Below are 26,246 nucleotides of genomic sequence, written 5' to 3' on the forward strand. Positions count from 1 at the left end.
GTGTTGTTAAATCTGCGTTTGGCCACAAGAATGTAACCAATCACAGAGCGTTCTGTGAGGAAATTGTGTCACATACAAATGGGTCCCCATGCTAGCTTTGGTTCCTGCTAACTGAAAAACTGTGGCTACATCGCTATCTACAGGAGAATATAAGTATTACACACAACTCAGCTCGACTTTCAATCATACCTTGTCTACACAGTTACATTTATCATATATTATTCGCGTGGCATTGTTCGCATTGTCAGTCAAAATGGCGAGAAGATTCCTGTTTTATCCGCACCAGAGTCAACGAGTCAAATTTCACGAAGCTTCATTTGACCTGCTGTCAGATTTTCTCGTCAACCTCAACAAAACAAACAGAGACAAACTCAACAATTTAACTAAATGTAGCGGACACGTCCCAGATAACCGATTCATTGGTAAGTTACGTCATGCTACGTAGAGCTAACACATTGCACATGAGCAAGTATGGGCAGGTGATATTGGTGACCTCGTTAGCAGTTCAACTTCTCAAACTTTCCCAAAAAAAACAGTATTTTGCAATGTTTCGCCTCTTTGTAATGAACAAACGCAAATAATACTTGGATTTCTGTCCAAATAAGGCCAGTCACGACAAAGTTGTGCTAGTGTTTGGCTGGTGGGTGGTGTTACTTACTCATACTTGTGACTTGGTGCCTAAGATTTGACTTGCTCTCAGTTGTTTTATTAAACGAGAAACTGGAAAGATAAAGTAATGAATTCTCCCTTTCTGTCTGTGTTGGACCCCCTGGTCATCTAAAAGACGATTTACAGCTACCTTAATATGTGATCTGAGGATATTAATTCCCCTTTCTTCTCTATGTGATCACTTAAGGCCACTCCACAAAGCTCATGAATGACTTTGAATAACCAGTAATATCTGTTATACGCCTTTGGAGAGTTTGCATGCTTGCCTGACACTCATCCCAGCAGTGACATTTGCAGCTAAAGCCTTTCTGAATGCCGGTATTAACCCTGGAGTGTTATGGCTCATATTTCATCCCCTTTGTTATGTGAAATCCATTGACCTGCATGACAACTCAGCCTTTGTCATCTTACTGCTCCACCTTGCAGTATGGAACAATTACAATCTCTCACGTTTATCTATGTGAATATACGTTTATCTATGTGAATATACATCTCAACAGCTCGTTTTGATATTTTCTGTCCTCAGAGTACATCTTCCTGATCACAGAGGAGCTGAGGCTCGATCCATCTGTTGCGTACCACGCGACGGAATTACTCGAGAGGTAACAAGGAGCAGCACATTCTGTTTGCTTTCCCACACGCCATTTGATATAATGGTTAAGTATGCCTCTTATGTGAACAATTATCTCACCCAGGTTCATGATCAAGCACCTTAAAGAGCCCTTCACTACACCCACACCTCAAGGTGCAGCTGCCGATCAACCGAGACACGGCGAGGATCATGTTTTGGACGAGCGCAAGGAGAAATTCCCCCTTATTGTGTTCTCCTGTGTGCAGCTTGCAAGCAAAATGGCTTTGTGTAGTAATGTAAGTTTTTGTGAAGCCTCCAATTAATCTTTCTATTTCCCATTATGTAATCTTCTACGCTCTTACCATTTTTTCCAGATGATCAACAACCATACTGCAGTGCGCTTTCTGACGTCAGCTGGCCTCAGCGTATCTAAACAGGCGGTCATGGAATCAGAGATGACGGTGTTGAAGGGGCTTGAATTCAGGCTAAGCGTCCCAAACCCTCTGGTATATGTGGAAATACTCCTGGAGGTGCTCGGTAAGTTCTCATACGCAAACACAAATCAATTAACAGTACGTGAAGAAGGATATAACGAAGAAATGTAAATCATTTTCACCTTCAGGACACAACGACTCGCCCGTCCCTGTGGAACACCTGTACCACCTGTGCCGCCATGTTCTCCGATTCACCTGTGTACAGAGGGCCGCCATCTACGACTCTTTGCTGAGGGTCACCACTCAGTGTGCCAGTCCGTCCGGGGAACAGAGGTACGGGTACACAATGTGTCTCAAAACATGTTCTCTGATGTTTATAGACTCTCTAAGCTGGTAGATGGTGATTAAGTTGAACAAAAACTGGACTGTAAACCGTCTTTCGCTCTAATGTTACTCTTCGCCTCGTACAACACACACACTCACCTGAAGAGCTATTGTGATTTGGTACTGCCTGATATATAATTAGCCTTTATTAACCCTTAAATCTGAAAACCAGAGAGAAGTTTGCTACAGTCACTCAGGACTTCATGCTGCTTGGCGTTGGCGTCATCGCCGTGGCCTCGTACATCCAAAGTGTCAGCAAATGGGAACAGGTGAAGCATGAGTTAGTCCGTATCGTACAATCCTTACATTTATACAACACAAATGAATTCAGAACTACGAAACATAATGGATGTGTACATTTCCGTGACTTGATAGCCTTACTTGTCGTTTTCGCACGTCACAGGTAGTGAAGGAACTGAACTTCATCACAGGAATCTCGCAGAAAAGCATCAGGGATTTTGCTCACGTGACACTGATGCACATTACCAGACCCAGTTTAACTTAAGAGTCTTCAGTTAATGCAACTTGCTTTAGTTCGTCCTCATGTTAAGTTAATGTCTAAGTTTGTTTTCCTATCTCAGTTGTTGACAAAATAGAATCAGTTTAAAGGAACGCATGCACATCTGAGAAGATGAACATAAGAAAAAGAAACTGGGAAATGTTGCAAAAAGTAATAAATACTGCGTTCGACAAAAAGGACTTAAGTGAATTAATTTTAATATTCAGTCTCCATTGTCATGTTGGTCCACGTTGAAGTTGCAGTATATGAAGGGACTAAGTGTGTTGTGCTGCGTCATCTGGCCTCGCTGGTTCTCAATCAGGGGAAGGATGACAATGCCCAGATCTGGGGACGGAATCAACAACCCCTTTGTGAAATTTGACATGCTTACGTTCTTCTCAGACATTTAAATACGCTTTTTTATCAATTCAAGCTTATTTATCAGTGCCACTTATCTTGTAGGTCACCCCCCTAATCAGTACAATACCTTAAAAAAACTTGCAAATGACTTTAAATTGTGGTAGATTTAGTGTAGCAATATGCTGAATTACTTTCTCAACATGGAGAGATGGAGACGATTGTCATTGGAGGAGGACCACCTGCAGAACATGTGAGAGTGCTACTTGAAGAGCTGTTTCTGCAGTTAACTCATCCACCTACGGAGAGACATAGCAGGCTAAGCTATAGGTTTATAAACTATCTTTGCAGGCTTTCTTGGCCTTTAGATTTAGATTGTATCCATTGATTTACTCTGTCTCGGTTTACCTGGTGTCCATGTCTGCGGTAATAACCGTCCAAGTCAAAGTTGTGCTGGTCCAGCGCGAGACTCCCCTTACAAAGTTCACACGTTTTCACAGCAGACAGCTCCGATCCTGAAAAGGCATAAAACAGCACAGCTAAATATCACAAAGGTTGTTTCTGTCCAGGTTTGCGTAAAAATTCCTCCCGCTCCTTTTAAACTGACCCGACTCGATTTGCGTCTGCATCCATTTCTTCAGACAGTCGTGGTGAATGAACTGCAGGCTGCCTGAACACTGGCAGGGCGTCAGCAGAGGGTTGGTGGGAGATGTTGCACCACTCTGGCAAATCCGACACTGGTCACCTTCCTCATCAGATGCCTCGGCCAATGACCTGTAGACAGCAGAAGAACATATTTCATACTGACATACTTGGCCAGCATCTTAATAGCTGTATTATATAAAATTCGGGACTTTTGGTTTCGAAGAACTGGTAAAATGGGATGGAAGTATCTCATACTCACCATTGCTTGAGTGTGCGTATCGTATCCCAGCTCCCTCTTGCTGATTGTGCATCTTGGCCGGCCAAAGTCCCTCTCTGGTCCACTCTTGTCTCTGTCCACCCCAGGTGTTGCCTCTGATTGATATTGTGCCGCATCATCATCTCCAGGGTCAGATAGTCTCCCTGTCCAGATGTTCTCCAAGCTGAGGCCTGATTAGGGCAGAACAGTGCGTCAGCGGTACCGGGTTCTTGCAGAGGTCCCGCAGTAAACCGTCTCTCGGAGAAGCTGCTCCTAGGAGTGGAATCCAGACTTGGCTGTGAGGTTCGCCATTGGATTCGAGACCTCCTGAGAAGCTGAGGGAAATGAGGTTCTGCCCGCTGAGAGAACGCCATGATGGAGATTCTGTTGACTCGGTCGATGATAGGTGGCAGTGGTACCAGGTTAGGTTGCCCCGAAGGAACCGGTCGGTGTCCATCAGTGCTAACAGACGCAGTACCCGGTATCCCCGTTAACTGTGAGCGGAAGGACTGTGGGCAATTCAGGCTACGAGGACTGGAAGAAGGGCTAGTTGAGGACGAGCTTGACTGAGAGCCTATCCACGGTTCAGGGACGTAATAGCTCCTATCCGTGTCCTGCCAGGAGGCTGACAAGTCATCATCCACCTCCTCTCCTTCAGATTCACTCGACAGCACCACCCAGGGAAGATGATGGCGGTGTGGGACAGCGCTTGTGTCTTGCAGAACATTCTCTAGAATATCAGCGTGGGTGTAACACTCGGGGTCAAGGCTATCATCTGAAGTATAGAAGTCCTCTCTGGAATAGTCTTCACTGCTTATGTCTTCTTCTTCGTCATCTTCCGTGAGACTGCTTCCCTCCGAGAGATCAGGTATCGGCTGCAGATCAGGCTCGGCCTCGGGGCTCTGGAACTGTTGATGCAGAGTCAACAGGCGCGGCCACGACGTGTGTGATCGTCTGCGGTTGTGGAGCAGAGGCTGTGGGAGCGGGTGTCCCTCTAATGTTGTTGCACGGAACGTCTCTTTCCTGGGGGAGACGTTTGCTTTGTTACCAAGGTGTTTCATCTTGTTCTTGCTCTCCAGGTTGTCTCGGCTTTGTGTTTGTTTGCTCGCGTTCCCGTCGGGGGATTCGTTGAAAACTCTGCCTTTTACATGCACAGATGGGTACTTGCTGTGATACTGTGCAGGGTGTTCTTTATGACCTTGGGGAGAAGAATGTACAGAAAAAATGAGCTACACAAATAGTCCAGGAAATGAAATGAAGTCGGCCGGTCCATCTGTAACCTGCAGCTCGCAATTTCTCTTATTTCTTTTTGAAAAACTTACAGTTGGACGCAGCGAAGGCCTTCCCTCTGTGGGGAATCTTTGAAGTCTTTGCCAACTCTGCAGTCATGTTGTGTGTTGCACTGGAGATGGCTGGGAGGCAGGACACCGAGCCTTTGTTCCACGGGCTCCTCGGCTCAGATGGAGCTCTCCTCCCCGAGCTGCAGGGGCGCGGCTGCAGGTGTCGAGCAAAGAGGATTTAGAATGTTAAGACCGTCTGAGAAAGCTGTATTAACTCGAGATGAAGAGTGGATGTTTCCCTATTGAGGCAGAGTATATTCGTTACCTGTGAGCCGTTCTTTGCAGCTGCCAGTCGTTGCGCCCAAGATCCATGATGATGTGTCCTGATTTTGAGGTTGTTGGAATGCGATGGAGTCACATTAGCAGTGAGCGGTGTGGAACATGCTTCTGCCTGTTCTCCTTTCCACCTTTTTGAGTGTTTCTGTCAGAAGAGAGAATGTAATTGTGAAAGACATTCCCTGTAAAGCATTCTCACAAGAGCACTTAACTGAAGGAACTGGAGTCAGGTTGTACCAATCCATGGGCGTAGGGTGTTTGTGCCTGTGGGTGAGACTCCGGTTGAGCCGTTGGCAGTGCTGATGGTACCGGGTGGCTCTGCGTCCACGGTTGCCCGTAAAGGGTCGCGTTGACTGGCCGAGGGAGCGAAACGCCACCTTCCTCCTGTTTGGCGCTCGCACTACGTCGCTTTTGCTCCAGTGCGCCTTCTGACCTTTTATATTTCTTAAACACTTTTAATTTTGCATTGATTTCAGCCAATGCCGTCCCCAGCTGGAGTGCTTCTTTTTTAGCTTTGATCCTGGCTAACTCCAAACTCCACCGTTGTTTTAAGGCGGCTTCTTCGGACCTGAGCCGTTGTTCGCTCCTCAGTGCCGCGGCGCGTTCGAGACTCCGCTGTTGCTCTGAGGCGGCTTCTTCTGACTCCAGCTGTTGCTCGAGCCGCTGTCTTCTCCTCAGTGCCGCAACACGGTCGAGACTGCGCTGTTGCTTTAAGGCGGCTTCTTCCCACTCCAGCTGCTGCTTGGCCTTCAGTGCCGCCGCACGTTCGAGCAGGGCCGCGTGGTTCGCCTCTAGTTTAGCACGTGCTGACAAAGCCCGTGATGTCATTGGTGCATGACCCCTCAGAGAGCCACACAGGCGGGAGTTTCTACTGCGGTTAACACCAACTTGCGAAATACTGTCACTTGGTCCAACAGAATCTTGCAGGCTCGCACGCTCAGCTTGTGGCTTTTCTACTTTTGTCGGTGCCGACTCTTGCACAGCTGCGATCCAACCCCTGGTTCTTTTCATGAAATCTCTGATGGGTGCCATTTCCTGGGCAAACCAGTTGTCTTGCTCAGATATTTCTCCTTCGCTAGCCATCTTGTCCAGGGGAAGGCCTTCCGAGGATCGTCCTCTTCTGTGTCACCAAACAAATGTTCGGTTTAAGGTCAAAGGTTGGCCTCAGTTTTTTTAACACAAAATTACAAAGTCAAATGCACAGTGAAACAGTTGCGTTGCTTCCTGCGTCGCTTACAACAGTGGCTTAAAACTCTACAGCTGTTCAAATAAACAATAGTGATGTCATCAAACTAGCAAGGTTACCACATTGATGTCATCCAAACCAACAAAGTAACAACAATGGTGTCATACTTATAAATGGAGTTCTTTGGCTCTTAAGGCACACAGTTTCCGTTTCGTGCCACCTCTCTGAACAATGACACACACACACACACGATCACACACACACACACGATCACACACACACACACACACACACACGATCACACAAGAGCGAACAAGCCTGTTTGTTTGTCATTTGTTTGTCATTTGTTTGTGTGGTGTCACAACAAGCACCGTTCACTCCAAAGCCTCCAAACCTGCCAGAAACACGAGTTCAGGCGTCCAGCATTTGCATAGAATTTGCAGTTTTATTTGCATTACCAATTGATAATGGTGGGACGCATGAATAGAACCACCTAAGAGACCAAACATCATTACAACAGGAATGATGTCACTGTTAACATGTTTGGGGGAAGGTCAAATGAAACACGGGAGAGTGAATCTTATCTTTCTTACATTATTATTTTATGGCTACTATAATTGGAGAGCTCGTGTCTTGTTTGTTTGTTGTTTGAGTTTCTAATTGGAGCTGGTGTGTGTGCGTGTGTGTGGTGTGTTTGTCCACGCTGCCAATGGAGGGATATATTTAGCTGCATCACTCACAAGCTGAGACGTTGCATTTTTTGTCACGTGTCCAACCTTGGAGATCCAGGCTTGTGCTCTCTTTGTTGTATATTGTGTAGTTTTGTGTATGTGTGCTTGTCAAGGAAGGTAACAGTAAACAGAAATTGAATCATTATGTGTCCCCAGTGGGTAAACATAAAGTGATTTCACATATGTCACTCCCTTTAGATGTTTATATACGGGAACTAACAACGCAAAGCGAGGTTATCAGACACTGGGAAGGGAGTAGTTGCTTTTAGGCAAACAGAAGTGTGAGCTGATCTGATCTCACCGCCATTGTACAGTGTGTACCAGCTCACACTTCACTGTACAAAGGTCAATAAGACTGAGGAACTCATTTATGCACTACTTCTCTGTGAGTGATGGGCAGCTGAAGCAAGTATAAGGCCAATTGGATCTCATATTGGAACGTTGACGACGCCACAAACTAAGAATTAATTCATTTGTTAAAACGGGCGAGGATAAAAAGGTACAACTACAAATACAAACAACACAAATTCATCTACAAAGCACATTTCATTCACAAGGCTTCTTCAAGTGCTTTACATCATTTATAAAACACGTTCAAGGAGAAACGAAGCATAAAATACAACTGAACTTGAAAACAGTACGTAAACATTTGAAGCAGTGTTCAGAACCGGGTTTGTAGACGTTGTAGCGTCAGTTGTAGGCGTTGTGTTGTTTACAAGTTTCGTTCCGAGTGTGTAAACGGGTCACAGACCACCGGCAGACAAACTTAAGAAGCCAGTGAAAGAAAATGACGCATTTTGGTCACAAACCACTGAATGATTTGTGGATAAGCCGTGTTGTTTTATAGTCTATTATATGACCCCCCCTCCCTTAGAACACAGTGTTCTGACACGGATACAAACACTCCCTCTCCTTAAATGACCTCTCAGCGTATCATATGCACTTTCATTACAATATGAAAGTGATGGCTTGTGGATTTATGTCAACTAAATATACCACAATTAAAAGCTACTGTGTCTATGTGGTTTACCCCACACAACAGCCTTCATTTTAACTCTGGCTGATAGGCCTGTAATTTCATTGATTGATTGACGAAGGGGGTGGGAGTTTGGTCAGGATAATGTCTTGGACTCACCAACTGCGTGTCCATCTATCATTTCCGATGTCAAAAGGCCGGTCTTAAGGGGAGAGCAATTGACGTTTGATTGGCAGCGACCTTGTTTATCTTGAATAATTATGAATGATTTAGGTATTAGTGCTTTTCTTCATAAATAATTCATTAAGTTTGCTTCCCACCCCCACTGTTTGTGCCTGCGCTCCGCCAGGGCTCAGGCAGCTGCGTCAAGACAGCGGCACAAAACTGACAAATACGTGTTACAAAATGAAATGAATACCTATAGAAAAGTTGCAATGTCATGAACTTTATGCGCATCTCATAAATCTATTTGTTTTTTTTAGCTGCTGCTTTGCATCGCGCGTTGCAAACGTTGAGAGCGTTCGTCGGCAGTGTCTTTATTTTGAAAGCGCTTACAGGAAGTGGAGTTTTTATTACATTTAACCGACTTGACCCAGTGATAGGCAGGTCAGCGCTCCATGTTGCGGCGCTGCGTGGCACCGGGCACCCATTGGCTCCGTCTGCATCACACACACACGCGTGACTCTTATTGTGGACGGTCCGGACACTTTGACGCAATTGGACCGGCGAGAAGTAGCGGACAGTCCGGGCACTTTACCTACGGAGCGATCTTGCCCCGCGTACACCCATGGGTGTCGCTGCCGTGACAACCCTCTGCATTGGGAGCGAACAGCGGTGTCTTTTATCGCTGCGGTTATTTTCAGACTCTCTCTGGGTATTTGGGGGCCGGCTGGAAACGTGCGGACAAGTGTGTTAATTTGGCTGAGGGAGGCGCACGGAGCGCTGCAGCAGAGCAGCGGGAGCAGCAGCAGCAGACGAGCCGCGGATGAGATGCCAAAGCCGGGCAGAAATCCAAAGATTCAAGTGTAGGAAAGGTAATGTTTGTTTGTTTACTACGGCGTCCTCCCGTCCCGTCCATTTTAACACATTTCAAAGTTTGTATTTGCTTATTCTCTCAATAGAACAGATGTATGTGTATGAATGTGTGTGTGTGTGTGTGTGTGTGAGAGGTGTCAGGGTTGCAGCAGCCAATCGGTAACCTATTGCCTTGTGTTGCAGCTTCCCTTGGGCAAACGCCAGCCAGCTAAGCCAATAAACACCCCCGTGTTTATTGAGATACACTAAACCTCCTTTTGTGCGCAAAATCAAGCAAATCCGCGGTTGTGTATTGTTACATGTTCCTCCTGTGATTTCCACCACTTTCATGATTCCGAGCAACAGATTTGTTGAGCAGTAATATGATTGGCTGTGGCTCATTCCTCTTAGTCATTCATACCACAATGTTGCAGATCTGACCAAAAAACGAGGCCCTGGCTTGATCTCCCCAGATAGTCAGATTGTGATTGAACCTTCTCCTGTATTTGCACCCTACAGGCCTCTTCTTCACTGTAGATCCTCTGTAGGTGCGTTAGATTTGCCCACCCAGACTAGGAGCTGTCCACAAAGTGAGGAGGTTTATATGGGAAAGAAGCTGTTCTTACTTGTTCAATGGCTCCAGGCCAGCACCTACCTCACTCTGCACAGCCTATTATCTGACATCTGGTCCTTCTTGACAGCGACTTATGTGGTAATAATATGTTTGAACAAAGGCTGTTAATCTGTGTAATGTCTGTTGTGTGGTAGGAGAAAACGCTTATTTCCCTGTGATCATTATTCAGTGCTTTACATGGTTGAAACTAAGTCCACCTTAAAAGGGGGAAGGCTGTGAGATTTGAAAGGTTTTGGTTTTCACTGTAGTAGGTTGTGTGGATCTAGTGGCAGCAAATGGCCAAAGATGTGGTGTGTAAAAGCGTGTATCCGGGGAGAAAATGGGTCTGCAAACGGGGTGAGATTTGGGTTCCAGTTCTCATGGTTTTTGAATGAGGGTGGAGATGACTGCTGTCTCGCTGCACTGTTCTATTCTGGTTCTCAGTTGTCAGCTCGGCTCGCCAGAGATAAAAGACAGTCACCCTCAAAGCTTTCGCTCATCACATCAGTGACACGCACTGCTTTCGCTGCTCTCTTGCTACCAACCGCTGACACACATCTGCCCGTGGAGCTTTTCCATTATGAGATCACTATGTTTGTCTTTTGTAGTCATTCCTTAACTTTTTCTTTTTTGTGTTGTTGTCTCGCAGCGCTTATCTCTCTGCTCGTGTGGGCAGTGACAAGGCGTCGTTTCCCACAATCCCAGCCAAACACCGTGCCCTCCTTCAGGCCCACTGGCAGGCCTGGAGTTTAACCCCTTTAAAGGTCTCGTGTAAGCAATCGAGGCAAGGATTTGGTTTAGGTTAGGTTAGGATTTAGTTATTTTTGTTCAACATTGTGATCACAGCCACGATTTACAGTCTCAGCCATTTGTTTGGTTACAAAATAGTTTAACCACACAAGTGTACTGAACAAACCTGGGGTGTAAACTGAACCGGCAATATCCCTTAAGATTGGTTCCATTTCCTCTTATTGTAGCTCTTTTTCACCAATGAATAGATTCATCAATTACTTTGTAATGGCAAATCAGTCCAAAAGAAGGCATTGACACTCAAAAAGCAGTATTCAATCGGTTTGGGTGTTTCTAGCGTCTCACTGAACTAAACCAGGATTTATTAAAGTAGTTGTTGATTAACACTCCGTTGTAAGAACATCAGGTGAGCACACTCGGCATGCAACGTCAATGTCAAATAGATCAAATATACCTGTGGAAGACAAAACAGTTCATTCTGCCGCCCGATCAGGATTCAAATCCACTAAGTGGCAACATGAAAATATCTCAGTTTACATTTCTGCTTTGTTATTTGCTGCTATATTTTCTTATTCCAGTTGGTAGACGTATTGATACATCTGGACATACATCGAGTGCAGTTCCCTAAAGGATTCATACAAATGGAAACCCTGCATCTGCCGTGAACGTGTAGCTTTTAAACACTCTGACAGGGAGAGGCAGTGTAGAGGACACAGTAAAGGAGTAAAGGGACGCACCGGTCTCACAGTTGTTTTACGACACGCAGACCAGTAATGAATTGATATGTATCACTGCAGTCTATCTTCTTATTAAAGTGGTCGGAGTTAATTAAGGCATCCCTGCACACACTGCTCCTTCAGATATGAAAAGGTCTGTTGTTTAACGTGTCAGAGTGCTCCGTCGGCGTCCGTATCATCCAGCCAGCCAGACTGTGCCCGGGTGTCGCTCGCTGAATCTTATCAGCGGCGACAAAACCTGAGATGGTTTCCTGGAGAGGGAATAAAGGTGTCGTCCTCTGGGATGTTTTAGATTTGTTTCTCCCAGCGTTGAGGTAAATGCCGCTCTTTATACTGTTTTAATCAGGAGGAGCAGTCGAGGGAAATCAGCAAAGCCCTAATTAGATGTATAGGAAATAAGAAAACGCAAGGGTGTTTTGGTTATGTATGTATTTATGTGTGTGTGCTGCGCATACAGCATGCAACGCTTCATCATCAGTTTGGAGAAGAAGAAAAAAAGATGCAGCGTAAAGGGAATTAAAATTGATATTTTGTTCATAATTTATTTCTGTCGTGGCCGGTAACTCAATTCTAAGCCCGGAGAGTGGGCAAGGCAATCTCTTTAGAAATGCAAGGCAAGGCACACACACAGCAATATCATAGCGTCACACACGTGCTTTAGAGAAATCCCGCCTCCGTTAGAGGAATACCTGCAGCTTTAACACACGGGGACATAAGTTGATAAAGATATTCCCGTTGGGCTATAAAACACACAGAAACGGCCTCATTTAGAAGAAATAACAATGTGCTGAACCCCTTTTAACAAGCGAAGGACTCTCCCCAGGCGTCTCCCTCGTTCCTGCTCGGCCCTTTGATTATGTAATAATGATGCGGAAAAGGCGTCTTCTTAGCTCCTCGTTCTTTCTTGTTAGCGAGCAGACCGGCGGTAATCCGGGCTTTTATTTTCATCTGGGCTTTTCCTGGGCTTCTCCATCAGAGGAATGACGCGGCGGTAAGCAGCTGTGATCTCCGCTCCGTCCCTTTCGTCCAAGGCCGCGCTGCTGGGGAGTCGCTGACGTTCTGACGGATGCCTAACCCACCGCCAGGTTTCTCACCTACCGGTATCGGCGAGCCTTCGACACGGCTCGCTGTTTGTATTGGACGCCAGCCCCTGTGTTAGCTGTGGTTCAGTCCCACACAATTGAGGTCGTCCCGGGGTATTTATCCGTCACAAACACCACTTCATACGGCTGTGAGTTATAGCCGAGGAGCACTTTGAACCCAACTGTGGAAACATTGCGGTATCGCTCTGGATACGCTGTTTTGTATGTGAAAGGACGACGCTTTCAAGAAACCCAAACAAGGGGAAGAAAAGTGCTGTTGACACTGTTTTTGTATTGCACGCACATGTTTTCGCCTGCCTCTCTTCAAAGGAGTCGGATTTTTACAGCGTTAAGAAAAGAATCCAGTAGTGGGACCAAAAATAAGATACACGATCAAATTACTTTGGTGTTTTGTTCTGTTATACACACAGGAGGAGCCGTGATGTGCGGGCCTAGTTACTAGATTCGTAGCAACAAATGGGAACACGGCATCAATATGTAATAAGTGGAGGCTTGCGTCTGGGAGAGTTTTGCCTTCGCTGTTCAGCGCTGCAAACTTCCATATCTGACAGTCACACCGCCTGGAGCCAGCTCTCTCACACACACACACACACACACACACACACACACACACACACACACACACACACACACACACACACACACACACACACACACACACACACACACACACACACACACACACACACACACACACTCCTTTTCATTGTGATCCATGTTTTCCCCCACAAAGCCTCTCAGTGTGGAGGCCGGACACGCCAACCGTTGGCTGCAGTTGCGCCAACGGTGAACATCTGCGGCCACCTGTCGACGACACCATCGGCTTTAGTCGACGGTTATCGCAGGCCAACGAGCTCTCTGTGGTGAAAGGGGGAGCTCACCGATTGGCTGTTCAGCTTAGTGAATCAGTGATTTCACCCTCGGGTCTCTCCTTGTCCCTCACCTCTGCTTATTACTAAACACTCCCAACCTCGCAAACAACCACGTGCTGACAATGTCCCAGTAAAAGCGTAGAAACCTTAATAGTGTCAGTGACCATATTCCATTTGTATTCCAAGCATATGAAAGTCTATTCAAATTTCACTGTGGGATGAAATTGGTGAGCAAGTTTTGTTTTGCTTCCTTTGCACCATGTTGCTCGTCAGACTGACCTTGAATGCACAAACGGGGAGACTTTACAAATAGACCTCGGTTGCAACAGCAACAACAACAACTCAAACCCCAGCGTTTAAGCCACATTCTCATGTTACATTACACGTGTTCTGTTTAATTTTATTTATGACATTCATAGTGGCCCAGGAAAGCACCAGCCTGCAGAACATTCACCACTGGTTATTCTGTTGCATCAGGGTCTCAGTCTGGATAGCCGACGAAGGAAAGTGTATCTTAAACAGCTGCCGTAGATTGAAATCCGCTCTCACCGGCCCTGATGTGTGTAAAACGTCCACTGATACTCATAGTTTGCGGCGATATCCTTCATATGCTTCATCCTTGCAGTTGCTGGTTGTACTGGAGTCAGTTGAGTTCACTGCTGCATGGTTCCTGTAATGGATTCCAGTTAATCGCCTCTCTGGACAAGCAGAAGTGCCCATGCGTTCCGTTTCCTCTCACATTACATGACATCGCCCCGATTCTGCCAAGATGGCCGAGCTGTTGGATAACAAAGATTGGATACATAAGCGCGTCCGACGGGGTCTGCCACTCACACTCTCTCCTCCCGGGGACCTGGGGATCCCTGTTAGCCTGTTAAGCAGCTGCTTGAGCCGGGCCCAGCTGCTGATGGCAGATAAATTGCAACGCATTCATCAGGCCTGAGAGCTCCGTCCCATAGCTGGGACAACAGTAACGATACCAACCTACATACCCCCCCCCCCCCCCCCTCCTTCACTTTTCAGTGTTGTTGGGAGCAACCGGTGACCTCTGCTCCCGCCTCCACACCACTCCACCCCCCTGCAAGATCTAGCACTTGTGTACTACAGTGACACGGTTTACTTTTAGCCCACCATTTGCCCTTTTGTGTGTTCCTACGTATTTCACTGTGGTGTCCTTTTGTGAGCGACGTACGTGTGTCACCCCAAGCTTTGTGTGCTCCCCCCCCCACCCCCCCGCCTGCTCTCCTCACTCACATCTGTTGTTGTTTGCCATCCATCTTAGCTGTGCATTCCTCCTGCGTGCTGTAATAGGCTCAGGCGCAAGACAAAAAGGGTTACGGCCATGTCACCTCCTTAATGCTTCCACATTGACACTGCTGCTGCCAAGGCTTTTTAATATGATCTGTGGGCTGTCAATGAAACACTGGTGCTCTGTGACATATAAATAGCTTCACTGTTCTTTTATGCATGTTGCTCAGTTAGCAACCGGCGGGGGGAGATGGGCCCGACCTCTGTGATGTGAAGTGGCAGTAATGGGTTAACTTTGTTATAATTTGTGTCTGCAAAACCACAGTGAGCATGTTGTCGATCATACAGCTGCTTCCGTTGTCTTTTTGTGCGAAATGAGGGTGTGACGACGCGTGTAGGAGTGTAGCAGACGAGGGTTTTTTTATGAACAGTAGCATTGTTTGAGTCTGAGCCCCGGCTGTTTACAACGGATTCGTTTGTATCCCACAACTGAAATGTATAAGTGAGCTGTAAATAATAATAAGTGTTATTTAAGTGTGATAATTTGAGGGTTATTGTTTATTTGATGTGATCTGGTGCGCCTGAGCTGACAGCCAATGAGAACGCCGCACGGCAATCAGGCTTGAGCGAAGTCGGGAGTGTTTGCCGCCCGTTGTTGTTTTGACTACTGTCACGTTTGATCGCACATTCCTGTAAGGTGATGGGCGTTAGAGTCTTATCAGCGTTATGTTTGTGGAACTCCTTCATCACTTCATGCCACCGCAGCCAAAAAGTCTGAGGGTGATCATGCACCGTCTAAGATAATCAGTGATATTCTAGTGTTAAGTTTCATACCTGTAGGCTGTTGGAGAACCACTGATTTAGTCTTGGATATTGTAAAACAGAGCAAATAATCTTTTAAATAGGTTGTTGTGGTTGATGCAATTTGTTTTATAAATTAGTCCCGATCCTTATTTTTGTGCACACTTCCGTTTCTTTTCGCGAAACTAATGATCTAATGTCTTTGCAGTCGTGGAACTCTAAAGTTGCACAAGTTGTTCTTTATACCGTTCAACGCTGAATGGCCTTTTTTTCTTAATGTAGGAAAAGGAGTGCTGATATCTACAGCTATGCAGACTGTGTGTAGACACAAGTTTGAAATGGCATAAAGGAGAGTCACAACCTAAACCACTGGCACGGACCTAAGACCACAGGCATTATCCTTTAATTACCCCGCATAACATTATGCACTTTCCAGTCGAGTGAGCCTGATGACTGTGTCAAAGTTGCCTCAGTGGTGTGGCTGACTTCTGCCTCAAAGGGGGCTTTCATTTTAGACTAATCACTGAAAGAAGGAAGTAGTCTTTGGACCGACAGCCTACAATTTCTTCTCTGAAGTCGGTTTGTTATTGGTATCTGTAAAGAAGAAGAAAAAAATGCAGAGCAAAGCCACACACTTTGCCACAAACAAAAGGAACAGGCTGTGTGCTGAGCTTTCCCACGTTCTGCTGCTGTTGTTTATCGTCTCATGACCTTGCTTGTTATTCACGGCAGGGACCAACAATCCCTAAACTAACACATTCTAAAACACAACATAGATCCGCAGCAATAAGATAGAGTCAGTTGCTGGAGAGGCGAACGCTCCTACCCCGCAAGCGACAACTGTGAAGCAGTCAACCCTCAGTCTGCCTGCTGCCAGCCGAGTTCCCTGCTAAAGCTACGTGGCACAGCAGCAGCAGCAGAAGCAGCTATTTTTAATTCTCCTTTTTAGCCAAAACCATTGTGTTTCACTCAGGCCAAATGGTTGCGGTTCAATCCATGCACACTTGTGATTTCCAAATAAATTTTCAAAAAGCAAAGCACATGCAGCAAAGGCCTATACTTGGGCCTTCTTAGTCCAAACAAATGTGGGATTACTGACCATAATGCCTGCAGCTGCATGGGCTTGTCCGCTGCAAATACATTTCATGGCTTAACTGTGGGATCTACATTACTGCGCCTCTGAAGGTGGCGCAATTTACTGCACTGTACGCTTTGTTGCTACACACTGCACATCCATCATGCCGCTTGTTAGTTCCCATGCATTTGCAAGTCTTTCAAAAGAAGTGTTCAGACGGGATCAGACGCTTTATTGTGTTATGTAGAGATAGACGGCCTCGTTTGACTCTGAGCACAAACGGCACCGAGGCTAGTTTCTGTTTCGGTGGCTTCCTTCATCACGTCGAAGGTCGGGGAGTGGTCCACTGCTTACGCCCGACTCACCCAATTATGTCCTTGTTCAGGCATGAAAGTTCATTGTGTTAGCGGTTAGAACATGCAGTCCCTTCTGACTCTGTCTAAAAATACTCCATACCACCTCTGGCCCAAACCACACACAAGGGGGCAAGAATGAAGAGCAACGCCCCGCAAAGTATTTGGATCGGAGATTAGTTCTCCAGGGAGGAGTCGTGATAAACTATTTGCAATAATCGCCTGTAGCTCATCACTCAGGGACAGTGTTTTAACCGCAGCCCAGGGTTTGGAATGGACGAGGATATCCTGCAGATTCAACAGTAGCAGATACTTTAAACGGCTCCCTCTGAGTGCTTATATTGCTTTCACAGTAAGGAGACTGTGTCGGCGAGATAATGGCGTTAACTACACGCGGCCACACTACACATAAAAAAAAAGGGTTGCAGTAAGGCGGCGGACTGGCCCAGACTGAACGCTTACCTGTGGATGACATTATGAAAGCCGATTTAATGAGCTTCCAGGGTCTCGCTCCCCTAATGGCTTTTCTTTTTCCCTTGTCTGCTCGCTGCTAATGAGCTTCTGCCTTATCAGGTCAGCAAAAAAGCGTTTCCTTACTACCTAAACTGTCAAACAGAACTCAAACTACACCAGGAACTCATCAACTTAATATCAGCAAATGCAGCTATTTATGCACAAGAAATCAGAAATTCACTGTAAAAGGACCAACGAGTGAAACGGCGGTTTGGGGCTAATAAGAAGAGAAACATTATTGAGTGCGGTGTTGATTTCAAATGGGATTAGAATCACAGAAAGCAACCTAGTCTCCTCTAGAGGAAGATCATTCACGTCACTGCATCTATTGTGGCGTTTTGTTTACCTCTTAACAGTGACATCACACTTATCACTATCAGATATAGGCAGACGTTGTAGTTGATGACCTTCACTTTGGGAGGAGTCAGCCGAGGTGGTTCAGGCATCTAATTAGGACGCTTCCCACGGGAGGCGATCCAACAGGGAGGAGATCATGGGGCAGATGCAGAATATGCCGGAGGGATTATGGAGCCTAATCTGGCCTGGGGGAGGTCTGGAGATCCCCCAGGTCAATGTTGGAGAACCTGGTCAGGGATCGACGGAAAGGAAGGACCTTCAGTGAGGGCTACATTTTCTTCTCAGTGATCAGATTTATTGGTTGTTTGGCTTGTTCCTCTTTTTTTATTCCACTAAAACAGCCGCATGTCTGCCAGAGTTCCTTGATGACTGATCTCACAGGGCTGGAGGAACATCAGCAAAGTGCCAGCTTCCCTCAAGGTCAGGGTCAGTCTTGCCAGTGTCACGGTGGGTGACAGGAAGCCAGAGGGGACGCAGCCTCTTAATGCCTAATGAGGGTCTAATTGATATCCAGCTTGCAATCCCCACCGAGTGTTAATGTCACCTCCAAGGCAACTATATCATATCACCTCTTGATTTAGCCGGCAAAAGACATCGGAGGCCCTCAAGCATGCATTTTTAACATTGTGCCACGGAGCTAATGACTGAAGATGTGACTCCTACTGTGGGGGTCAGGGGGGGATGTGCTTCCTGCCAACATCGGAGGAGAATTATTCAAACTGACACATGAGCTCCTTATGGCTGCTTTGTTAAGTTACTTTGATGTTGGGGCTGACATTGAAAGAAGGCCTTCCGTTAATATGTTGCCCCTCGTACTTGTTTAACTCGTAGTCGTGTGTGTGCCTACAGTTTCATGTCTCCGCTTGAAGTGTTCGCCGTGAATGCAGGAGACGGATCTCACTAGAGGCATTATGGCGTTAAGGACTGAGCGAGAGTATTAACATATCCGACTCTCTCGCAAGATGTAACCGCTATAATGAGATGGAATTCAAGAAAGAGGCTCATCTCAGGCTCCGATTTGAAACCGGCTCCCTGCTCCGAATCCTATTCTCCATGCTTTGAAAGCTCCACTCTCCTGCCAGGACAGCTCAACTGACTGTTCCCCCCCCCCCCTAACCCCCCGCCCCAAAAAATGTTTTTAATTCATCTTGATCGGCACAGAATAAGATCAAGCACTCAAAATAGCATTGACTGTGAAAGGATCATTCAGTCAGACACAGACTGGCAGATGGCATGTGCTTGTCGAGAAGATTTGTATTGTTTAATGTCAACCCCTCTTAATTCAGCGTGCATGGGCGACGGCTTGACACCGCCATTCAACTCTGTACCTACCACTTAAAGCGCGACACCTGCCAGGCTGCTGCTCGGATGGCCTACTTTTTATTTGTTGTGAGTGTACGTAGGGATCCTGAATAAGCCGCTAGCTGCCGTGTTATTCAAGAGATAATGCCGATTTTGTTCACCCCGGGTCTTTGGCAAGCCGGCCCAGGGCTTTTGTGTTCCGCTTTGGCACAGACTTCCTTTATGCCTCTCTCTTTCTCGCCGCCTTCCAACGTGGCACCAGCAGCAGCAGCTCGGGTCTGAGGACAAGAGGCAGCGCTACTCGTTTGGGCTGGAGACTTAAGAACAAGAGGAAGCCGACGCAGGTGAAAAAGCAGAGAGAGAGAGAGAGAGAGAGAGAGAGAGAGAGAGAGAGTTACAGTTGGTTTCGGATAAAGGCCAGACTGTCGCATTAGAAATCCCATTACAGTCACAGCTTGTTTGCGAGAAATGGGAAATGCAGCCCAGTAGCACTTAGACCTCAAATTCAGTGGGTGGGCATCCTGTTTCCCAGCTGTGTTTCTCTCTCTCTCTTTCGCTCTCTCTCTCTCCCTCCCTCTCTCTTTTTGGTAATTCACAAAGCAGATGAAATGGTTCCAAGCTCCCTCATGTCTGCTAATGTGTTGATCCGAAGTTGTTGCAGAGGGACAAACGAGGCTCGATACGCAGAAAGGGATGTCGTCTCTGCTGCACTCGTCGGTCGTAAACGGATGAGGTGGCGTTGTTGCCCAAGTCAAAGAACGCGCTTTCCCTTTATTGTCTGTCACTGTTTGATTTTATATTTATTTAATAGATTATTAATGGAGTAATCAGCTCTGGTATGTGTAGGAACAAAATTGCAAATCCTCTATCCCAACTAATGATAATTGTAATAAATCCTTATCAGGTACCTAATTTGATATGGATGATGGATATGGATGGATGCCATATCTCATTAGTGTGTATCTATCTTATCCATATTTCTACTTTGGGGCCATATTGACAAATTGATCACGTGCATGAATTAATCTAAGGTTTTGATTTTTCTTTTAAAATCAGTAATAAGTGATCTCACATTATTCCCTGGCACAGTCTCCATTTTTTTGATAGTCTGGCCCCTTTCAACTCTCCCTGGCAGATTGCGGACGGATAAAAAAACATCAAGCGCATGCGATAATGATGCCGACGTCCCAGAAGAGGTCCTGAGCACGGGAGGGGCAATTAAGAGGGTCAGCGCTGACCCTCACACAGCAGGGGGGGGGGCAAGGCGGCTTCTAATGACCCTGCTGCCGTGTGGGCTGTGAAAGAATGCCAGGCCCCGTCAGATGATCACAGGCAGCCAGCAGTCTTGTGTGTCTAGTGGGAACTTTGGGGCTAAACTGGGCAAAGCAAACAACCTTATGAAACGCTAAATAAAAGCTTTTTGTGCGGCCCCCCTCCAACTGAGATCCCCCATCTTGTAAATAGTGTTACATCTATGTCATTAGGGGTGGAGTGAAGTCTTGTATTGTTCTGGAAATATCAAATTGTAGGGTAAATAATGCATTAATATCCAGAAGGCAGTCATCATCATCATCACTATTCAAGGTAATGCTTCTATAATTCCATGCAAATGATGTAAATACATGAATAATTTACTCCACACAACCAGCTCTTCTCCTCAACCCCGCCACACAGAGGAACCCTAAATATTGTTTATTTTATGAGGATATTGCTCTTTTCTGTGACACGGGCAATCACCATGAAGTGAAGTGAGAGCGAGGCGGTCCTCAGTGTAACATTAAAGACTCCCAGATTAGCAATCTCCCTACCATGGCCTGTTTTGCCTGATTTCCCGTCTAGGCCAGGACAACCTATATTAATTTAACCTTGTGATAACAATGGTAGGTAATTTTTTTTTCTCACTTTAATTGTTCCGCAGGGGCACTATATTTTATTTTCCAGGTCTTTGGAGGACAGAAAATGTTGTCAGGGGAGAGCTCAGGCTCCTTCTGTGTGTGTGGGTGTGTGTGTGTGTGTGTGCAGGCTGGTTTTAGTTGGCCAATTTGTCTGAGAAGCTATTTCTCAAAGTGGCAGGTTAGAGTCTTAGACAAAGAAACTGCTTCCTCATGATGTGAAAGAGTTCCTGCTGTAGGGAGAACATGAACAGGGGTGTTTATAACACACCAATGCTTAAACACAACTTATCACTCACACAGGGACTTCATTTTGGTCACCACATTTTTTATTATCATGTTTCTGGCCACATACACAACCATACAAAGGCACATGATGATTTTATTTCTATAGAATTTCCATGGCTGATTGAGTTCATATTTTTTATTTCCGATTATTTCCTCTGCTTCCATTATTTTCATCTGCTGCAGGACAGCTGCTTGGCCTTTGTGACCCTTCTGGCTTCGAGTGACACCCGACTCTACCTTGAGAAACGACCCCCCCCGTCCTTACCAGGCCTCTGCCAATGTTTCTTTAACCCCAAACCTGAAGCCCCCACACAGCAGTATCATTTTATTTCTGGCAACTTCTCACACTCTCAAACCTGCACAACTAAACCATCTCAAAAAGGATTTATCGGAGCTAATCATCGATAGAAAAATAGCCAACAATCATGTTTGTTGGAGGAGATTGTATAGTTTTTCCAAACTGTTTTGGTTTTCACTCACAATCCTTTCCCCCAAACATTCAAATCCCAGAACAAAAACATTTTCCTTCAAATTCAACTTGACGATGTCACAGAAGGCCTTTCCCACTGCTGAAGTGACTTGTTTAGACGTTGGAGCTTAATTAACATGTTGGCAAATCAGCCTAAAACTGAGATTAAGCCTGGTAATGTACTCCCTGCAGAGAGGAAATGTGCAAACTATAATTAGAAAAAGCAAAAGTATTTAAAATCTATGCGACACCGTTGAGGAAGCCTGATTATTGTGTGTTGTCGTCTCGCGTGTCGAGGGAATTATATTCCTCCTGTGTGTGTGTGTGTGTGTGTGTGCGTGTGCACGCATGAGGAAGCCAAATGTGTTGACGGTGTCGATCACAAAGGGAGAGAAGTGTGACTGTCGAGCGCCAACTGATATTGCTGAAGTACACCGGGTGGCTGCCGGGGGGCGCTGTTTCCTCTTTTTAATTACACAACACAGGGAGTCGCTTATTGAAACGCGCTCTCAGCAGCAATCCTCTTATAATTTAATTTCACCCCAAGTAATGGCCTCGCTGCAAAACTGTGGGCTAGCTAATTGTCTGTAGATTACAATTGCCCATTGTTCTAACATAATAACTTCACAAACCAAACACAATGTTTCGAACACAAATCAAGCTTTAAAATCTCACACGAGCGTCGACTCTCGTGGCCGCTTGTGCCTTGTAACTAACTTAACACGTGGCCTCGTTGACGTGGAACGTAGTTTATTAGGTACACATTCCTCTGAAGGTTGGAATAACGGGATAGAATATTGTAAACATATAAGAAAGGCCTGGAAAATGTCCATAGGTTGCACTGGTGTACCTAATAAAGTGATCACCTATGATGTTTACATGCTGAGTATCGCATACGTCTGAAGAGAAGTAATTGGATTGGGTTATTCGTGTTTACATGCTGGTAATACGTGACTTGAAAATCACTTTATGGCCTCAAATGGAGTAGAATCAAAGTTTTAACATGCATGAGTTGCATCCCTCCATTTTCCTCCTCATTTCTAAGCTCTGGCGCCCGCAAACACGTCCGCCTCAGAGGTTTCAGCCGTCCCTCTCCGCTGGTCTTCAACCCACCGCCTAATGACATAATTGACACACTTGGTCAGAGTGCTCAGGGCCTCTGTGACTCTCCATCACGAGTCTGAATGCAGCACTTTATTTCAGATCCACCCCCGCAGGAGAGTGACAAGTGTGCACTGTTCCCGTCTGCCCTTTGACAACCGATCCGTGTAGCTCCCCAAAACAACGTTGTCTGCATCACTCACCCCGCTGTTGTCGCGTTCACTTCTGGGGGGGGAGAAAAAAACATCCATCGGCGGCGTAAACACTCGACGGGTCAGGCGCACTTGGCTCGGCGCCGAGTCGCGCGTCAAAGCGATGTCTGCCGTCTTCCTCCTTGCTGGGTCAATACAGAGCTCTCTCACTCTGTCGCTTACTTTTGAGTTAAGAAGTGTCTTTCTCTGGTTGTTTCTTTTGTAGAGAATTGTTGGATGTCCCCCGTCCGGAGAAGGATCAGCACCGTGATTCAGCGCAGCGAAATGTAGCGCCTCGCTGCCCTCAAAAGCCGGATTTGGAGACCTGCCTGCCGTCTTACTCATGGTGAGTCACCCCTCCAGTTTCGTGGCATTTCAAACAAGTACCTCTACAAGCTCCTCATCACACCGGGGGCATTATGTCAACTAACATGCATGGGAAAAAATACTTGATCATGGTTTCCAGACCTACATGTGTACTCTTACAAACAACAACAAACTCAGATACGAGCGTCTGCCAATACTCTTGACCTTCAGGAAACTATTCAACCCCACGCTGCAGATTAGTCAACTCCCTCTCTCCATCACTCTGTCAGAGAAGGAAAACATTTAACGTGTTCAAACCCGACTCTCCAAAACAAGTGGCTGATGGGTAAACTCGAGCGACTTCTTCTTAAATACACACTATTCAAACTACACTATTGCATTTACATCCTTTATCTGATGGATACACAGTTGCACACCGAGGCCGTTAATTAGAAGTCTGCAGGTTCATGTTCAACACAACACAACAGACAAACAGACTAGTAAGAGCTTGTCGTCCTTTCTCTGGCTTTGTTGTGCAGCAAATGAACATTCGGGCCTTAAAAATACACCTTTTTCCATGTTAGATTACACATATATTATACAAAACCTCTTACCATTAGGGGGCAAAGTTGCAGGTGGGACTCTATCGCCCCCCCCCCCCCCCCAAAAAAAAAAAGAATAGATGGATGACGCCTGCCTCTATTTTCTGGGCGACATGTTTGGAAGGCGCGCTGTCGTGGCTTTAAGAAGCTGTCCGTCAAACAAAAAAAAAAGTAGTCTTACTTTTAAGAGGTGCCCCGACGGCTGATCGATGTGCCAGCTTGGGGCCGTATGTAATTACTCTGTGACTGGCCAGCCATGAAATTGTTGTTTGGCTCCGAAATAGATCCAAAGTCATTTCATAAGAAGTTCTCTCAGAGCAAAAGCCCCGGTGCTGCCACAGTCATCATGATTATGACTGTGGCGGCACCAGGACATAGTGGGGGGAGGGGAAGGGGGGGGGGGATAATTGGCTTTGACCAATAACCGTGCTCCTCAAAGGCATCTGCAAACTCATTACCAGGCTTTCCAAATGCCTCAACCAGCCGAGTGTCACCTTCAGACTTTTTTTTTGTCTTTTCAAGTTTGTGTGATCGCAGGAACACAATAGAACTTCTTCTCCCTGGAGCTCCAGGGGTTTGCAGGGAGGTATGCAGGATGACGGTCGCTGGCTCGCACGTTTTTTTTTTTTTGCAAATCTGGCAACCTCTCACCCCCCCTCTCCACAAGATGAAGGTTGGCAAAAGGAGTAGAGGAGTCAGTCCCATTAAACCTTGTCCCTCCTTTGAGAACAAGACTAACAGCTTTAAATTCTGCTCTCTCTCTCTCTCTCTCTCTCTCTCTCTCTCTCTCTCTCTCTCTCTCTCTCTCTCTCTCTCCTCTCTCTCTCTCTCTCTCTCTCTCTCTCTCTCTCTCTCTCTCTCTCTCTCTCTCTCTCTCTCTCTCTCTCTCTCTCTCTCTCTCTCTCTCTCCTCTCTCTCTCTCTCTCTCTCTCTCTCTCTCTCTCTCTCTCTCTCTCTCTCTCTCTCTCTCTCTCTCTCTCTCTCTCTCTCTCTCTCTCTCTCTCTCTCTCTCTCTCTCTCTCTCTCTCTCTCTCTCTCTCTCTCTCTCTCTCTCTCTCTCTCTCTCTCTCTCTCCTTCTCTCGTTGGCAGAAAGCGCTGACGCAAATTTTTTGTCTGACTAAATGCCTTTTGACCGCTTGACACTGGCTCTTTTCTTCCTCTGAGATTCCACAGCTATAAAGCCGGGGCTACACAAAAGAGACACAGTCAGCGGCTGCTGCTGAGGAGGCGGCATAAATTATAATCATACCCGTAAACCGGGGCCGAGGTCTGCATTTCTCACATTTTCGAGGGTTTGGAAAGAATTTCTTTGTTTAAGCCGTTAATTGGGTTTCATAAAATCTCTCATTTTTCATGTCATTGCTTACGCCGGAAAACAAATTGTTATGGTCGTGCCGCAGCGACATCAATCCTTCTCTTTTAATCGCGTTTGCACATAGGAGCGCGTTTGCACATAGGAGGTGCGGTCGGAGGTTTGTTTTTGGGACGAGACGAAAACCAACCAAGTCCAATCCGGTTGATTTACGGCCGAGTTGTTCCTCCTGGTTTGACGCTGCTGTAAAACTTTCTGTCATGATATCCCTGCTGTAGGTGGGTAGGCGGGTTTCTCTGGCCTCTGTTAAGCCTCCTGTGTTGGAGCTCGGAAGTCAAAAAGCTAGGTGGACTATTTACTTTCTTTATTTCCGTCTGATGTTTATGGGTTTTGTCGCGGCTGTGAAAGCCTGCAGACGAGTTATTTCTTCAGCATTGCATTGTGGATGTACAGTATTATAGGTTTCTCATAACCTCAGCTGGGCTCTGCGTGTTCTCTCTCTCTGCACAGCACAATAATGAAACCTTCACTCACTCCCAGTTCTCCAAGTAACTGGAATATTAAACATAATGCAGATAAAAACACACACTCAGCAATGCGTTGCGCACAAACCAGACCTTGACCGGCAATTTCTTCCAGCAATTGTCAGCTTTCATGCTCAAATCTACAACCAGGTTTAATTGTAATGCAACTCATTAAAAAGCTTTTAATGGCTTTGAAGCCGGACACACCGGGGCGGCTCTGAACCCGGCGGCACAGGACGGGCGAGCAGCCACGCCGGCTTTGAGCAAGTAATCATTCACTCAGGAGGAATTAATGAAAGGAGCACACCAAAGAGCTTGGAGGAGCTTTTCATGCCAATCTCATCATGTGTGAAACGTCTGGCACAGCAACTCTGAGTCGCAGAGTGTAGTATTGTATTTTGCATTATTATAGTTTGCGTTATGTGTCATTGGGAAGAAGCGTTCTTCCAAGAGTGCGGTCGCTGGGTAATTCTGGTTCCTGGCGGGATGAAGTTACGA

At 46.2% G+C, this 26,246-nt stretch overlaps 2 protein-coding genes across 3 annotated transcripts in view; both read left to right on the forward strand.

The window, feature by feature from the left end:
- The first annotated feature begins 253 nt into the window (after positions 1-253).
- On the forward strand, positions 254-2,563 carry cntd1 (cyclin N-terminal domain containing 1). Its single transcript, XM_076151771.1, has 7 exons — positions 254-422; positions 1,196-1,271; positions 1,365-1,536; positions 1,615-1,777; positions 1,863-2,007; positions 2,231-2,327; positions 2,462-2,563. Exons 1-7 carry the CDS (start codon positions 254-256, stop codon positions 2,561-2,563), a joined length of 924 nt encoding a protein of 307 aa, XP_076007886.1.
- A 6,362-nt stretch (positions 2,564-8,925) lies between these two features.
- Positions 8,926-26,246, forward strand: part of tanc2b (tetratricopeptide repeat, ankyrin repeat and coiled-coil containing 2b) — a 108,658-nt gene continuing 91,337 nt past the window's right edge. For both annotated transcript variants that reach the window (XM_076151821.1, XM_076151822.1), the window contains exons 1-2: positions 8,926-9,358; positions 23,230-23,349. The gene's annotated coding sequence lies outside the window, so the exon portion shown is untranslated. The remainder of the gene's footprint in view (positions 9,359-23,229; positions 23,350-26,246) is intronic.

This window comes from Genypterus blacodes, unplaced genomic scaffold (genome assembly GCF_046128005.1).
Source record: "Genypterus blacodes isolate CSIRO-AG114 ecotype Tasmania unplaced genomic scaffold, CSIRO-AGI_Gbla_v1 ptg000055l_1, whole genome shotgun sequence".
Classification (NCBI taxonomy): domain Eukaryota; kingdom Metazoa; phylum Chordata; class Actinopteri; order Ophidiiformes; family Ophidiidae; genus Genypterus; species Genypterus blacodes.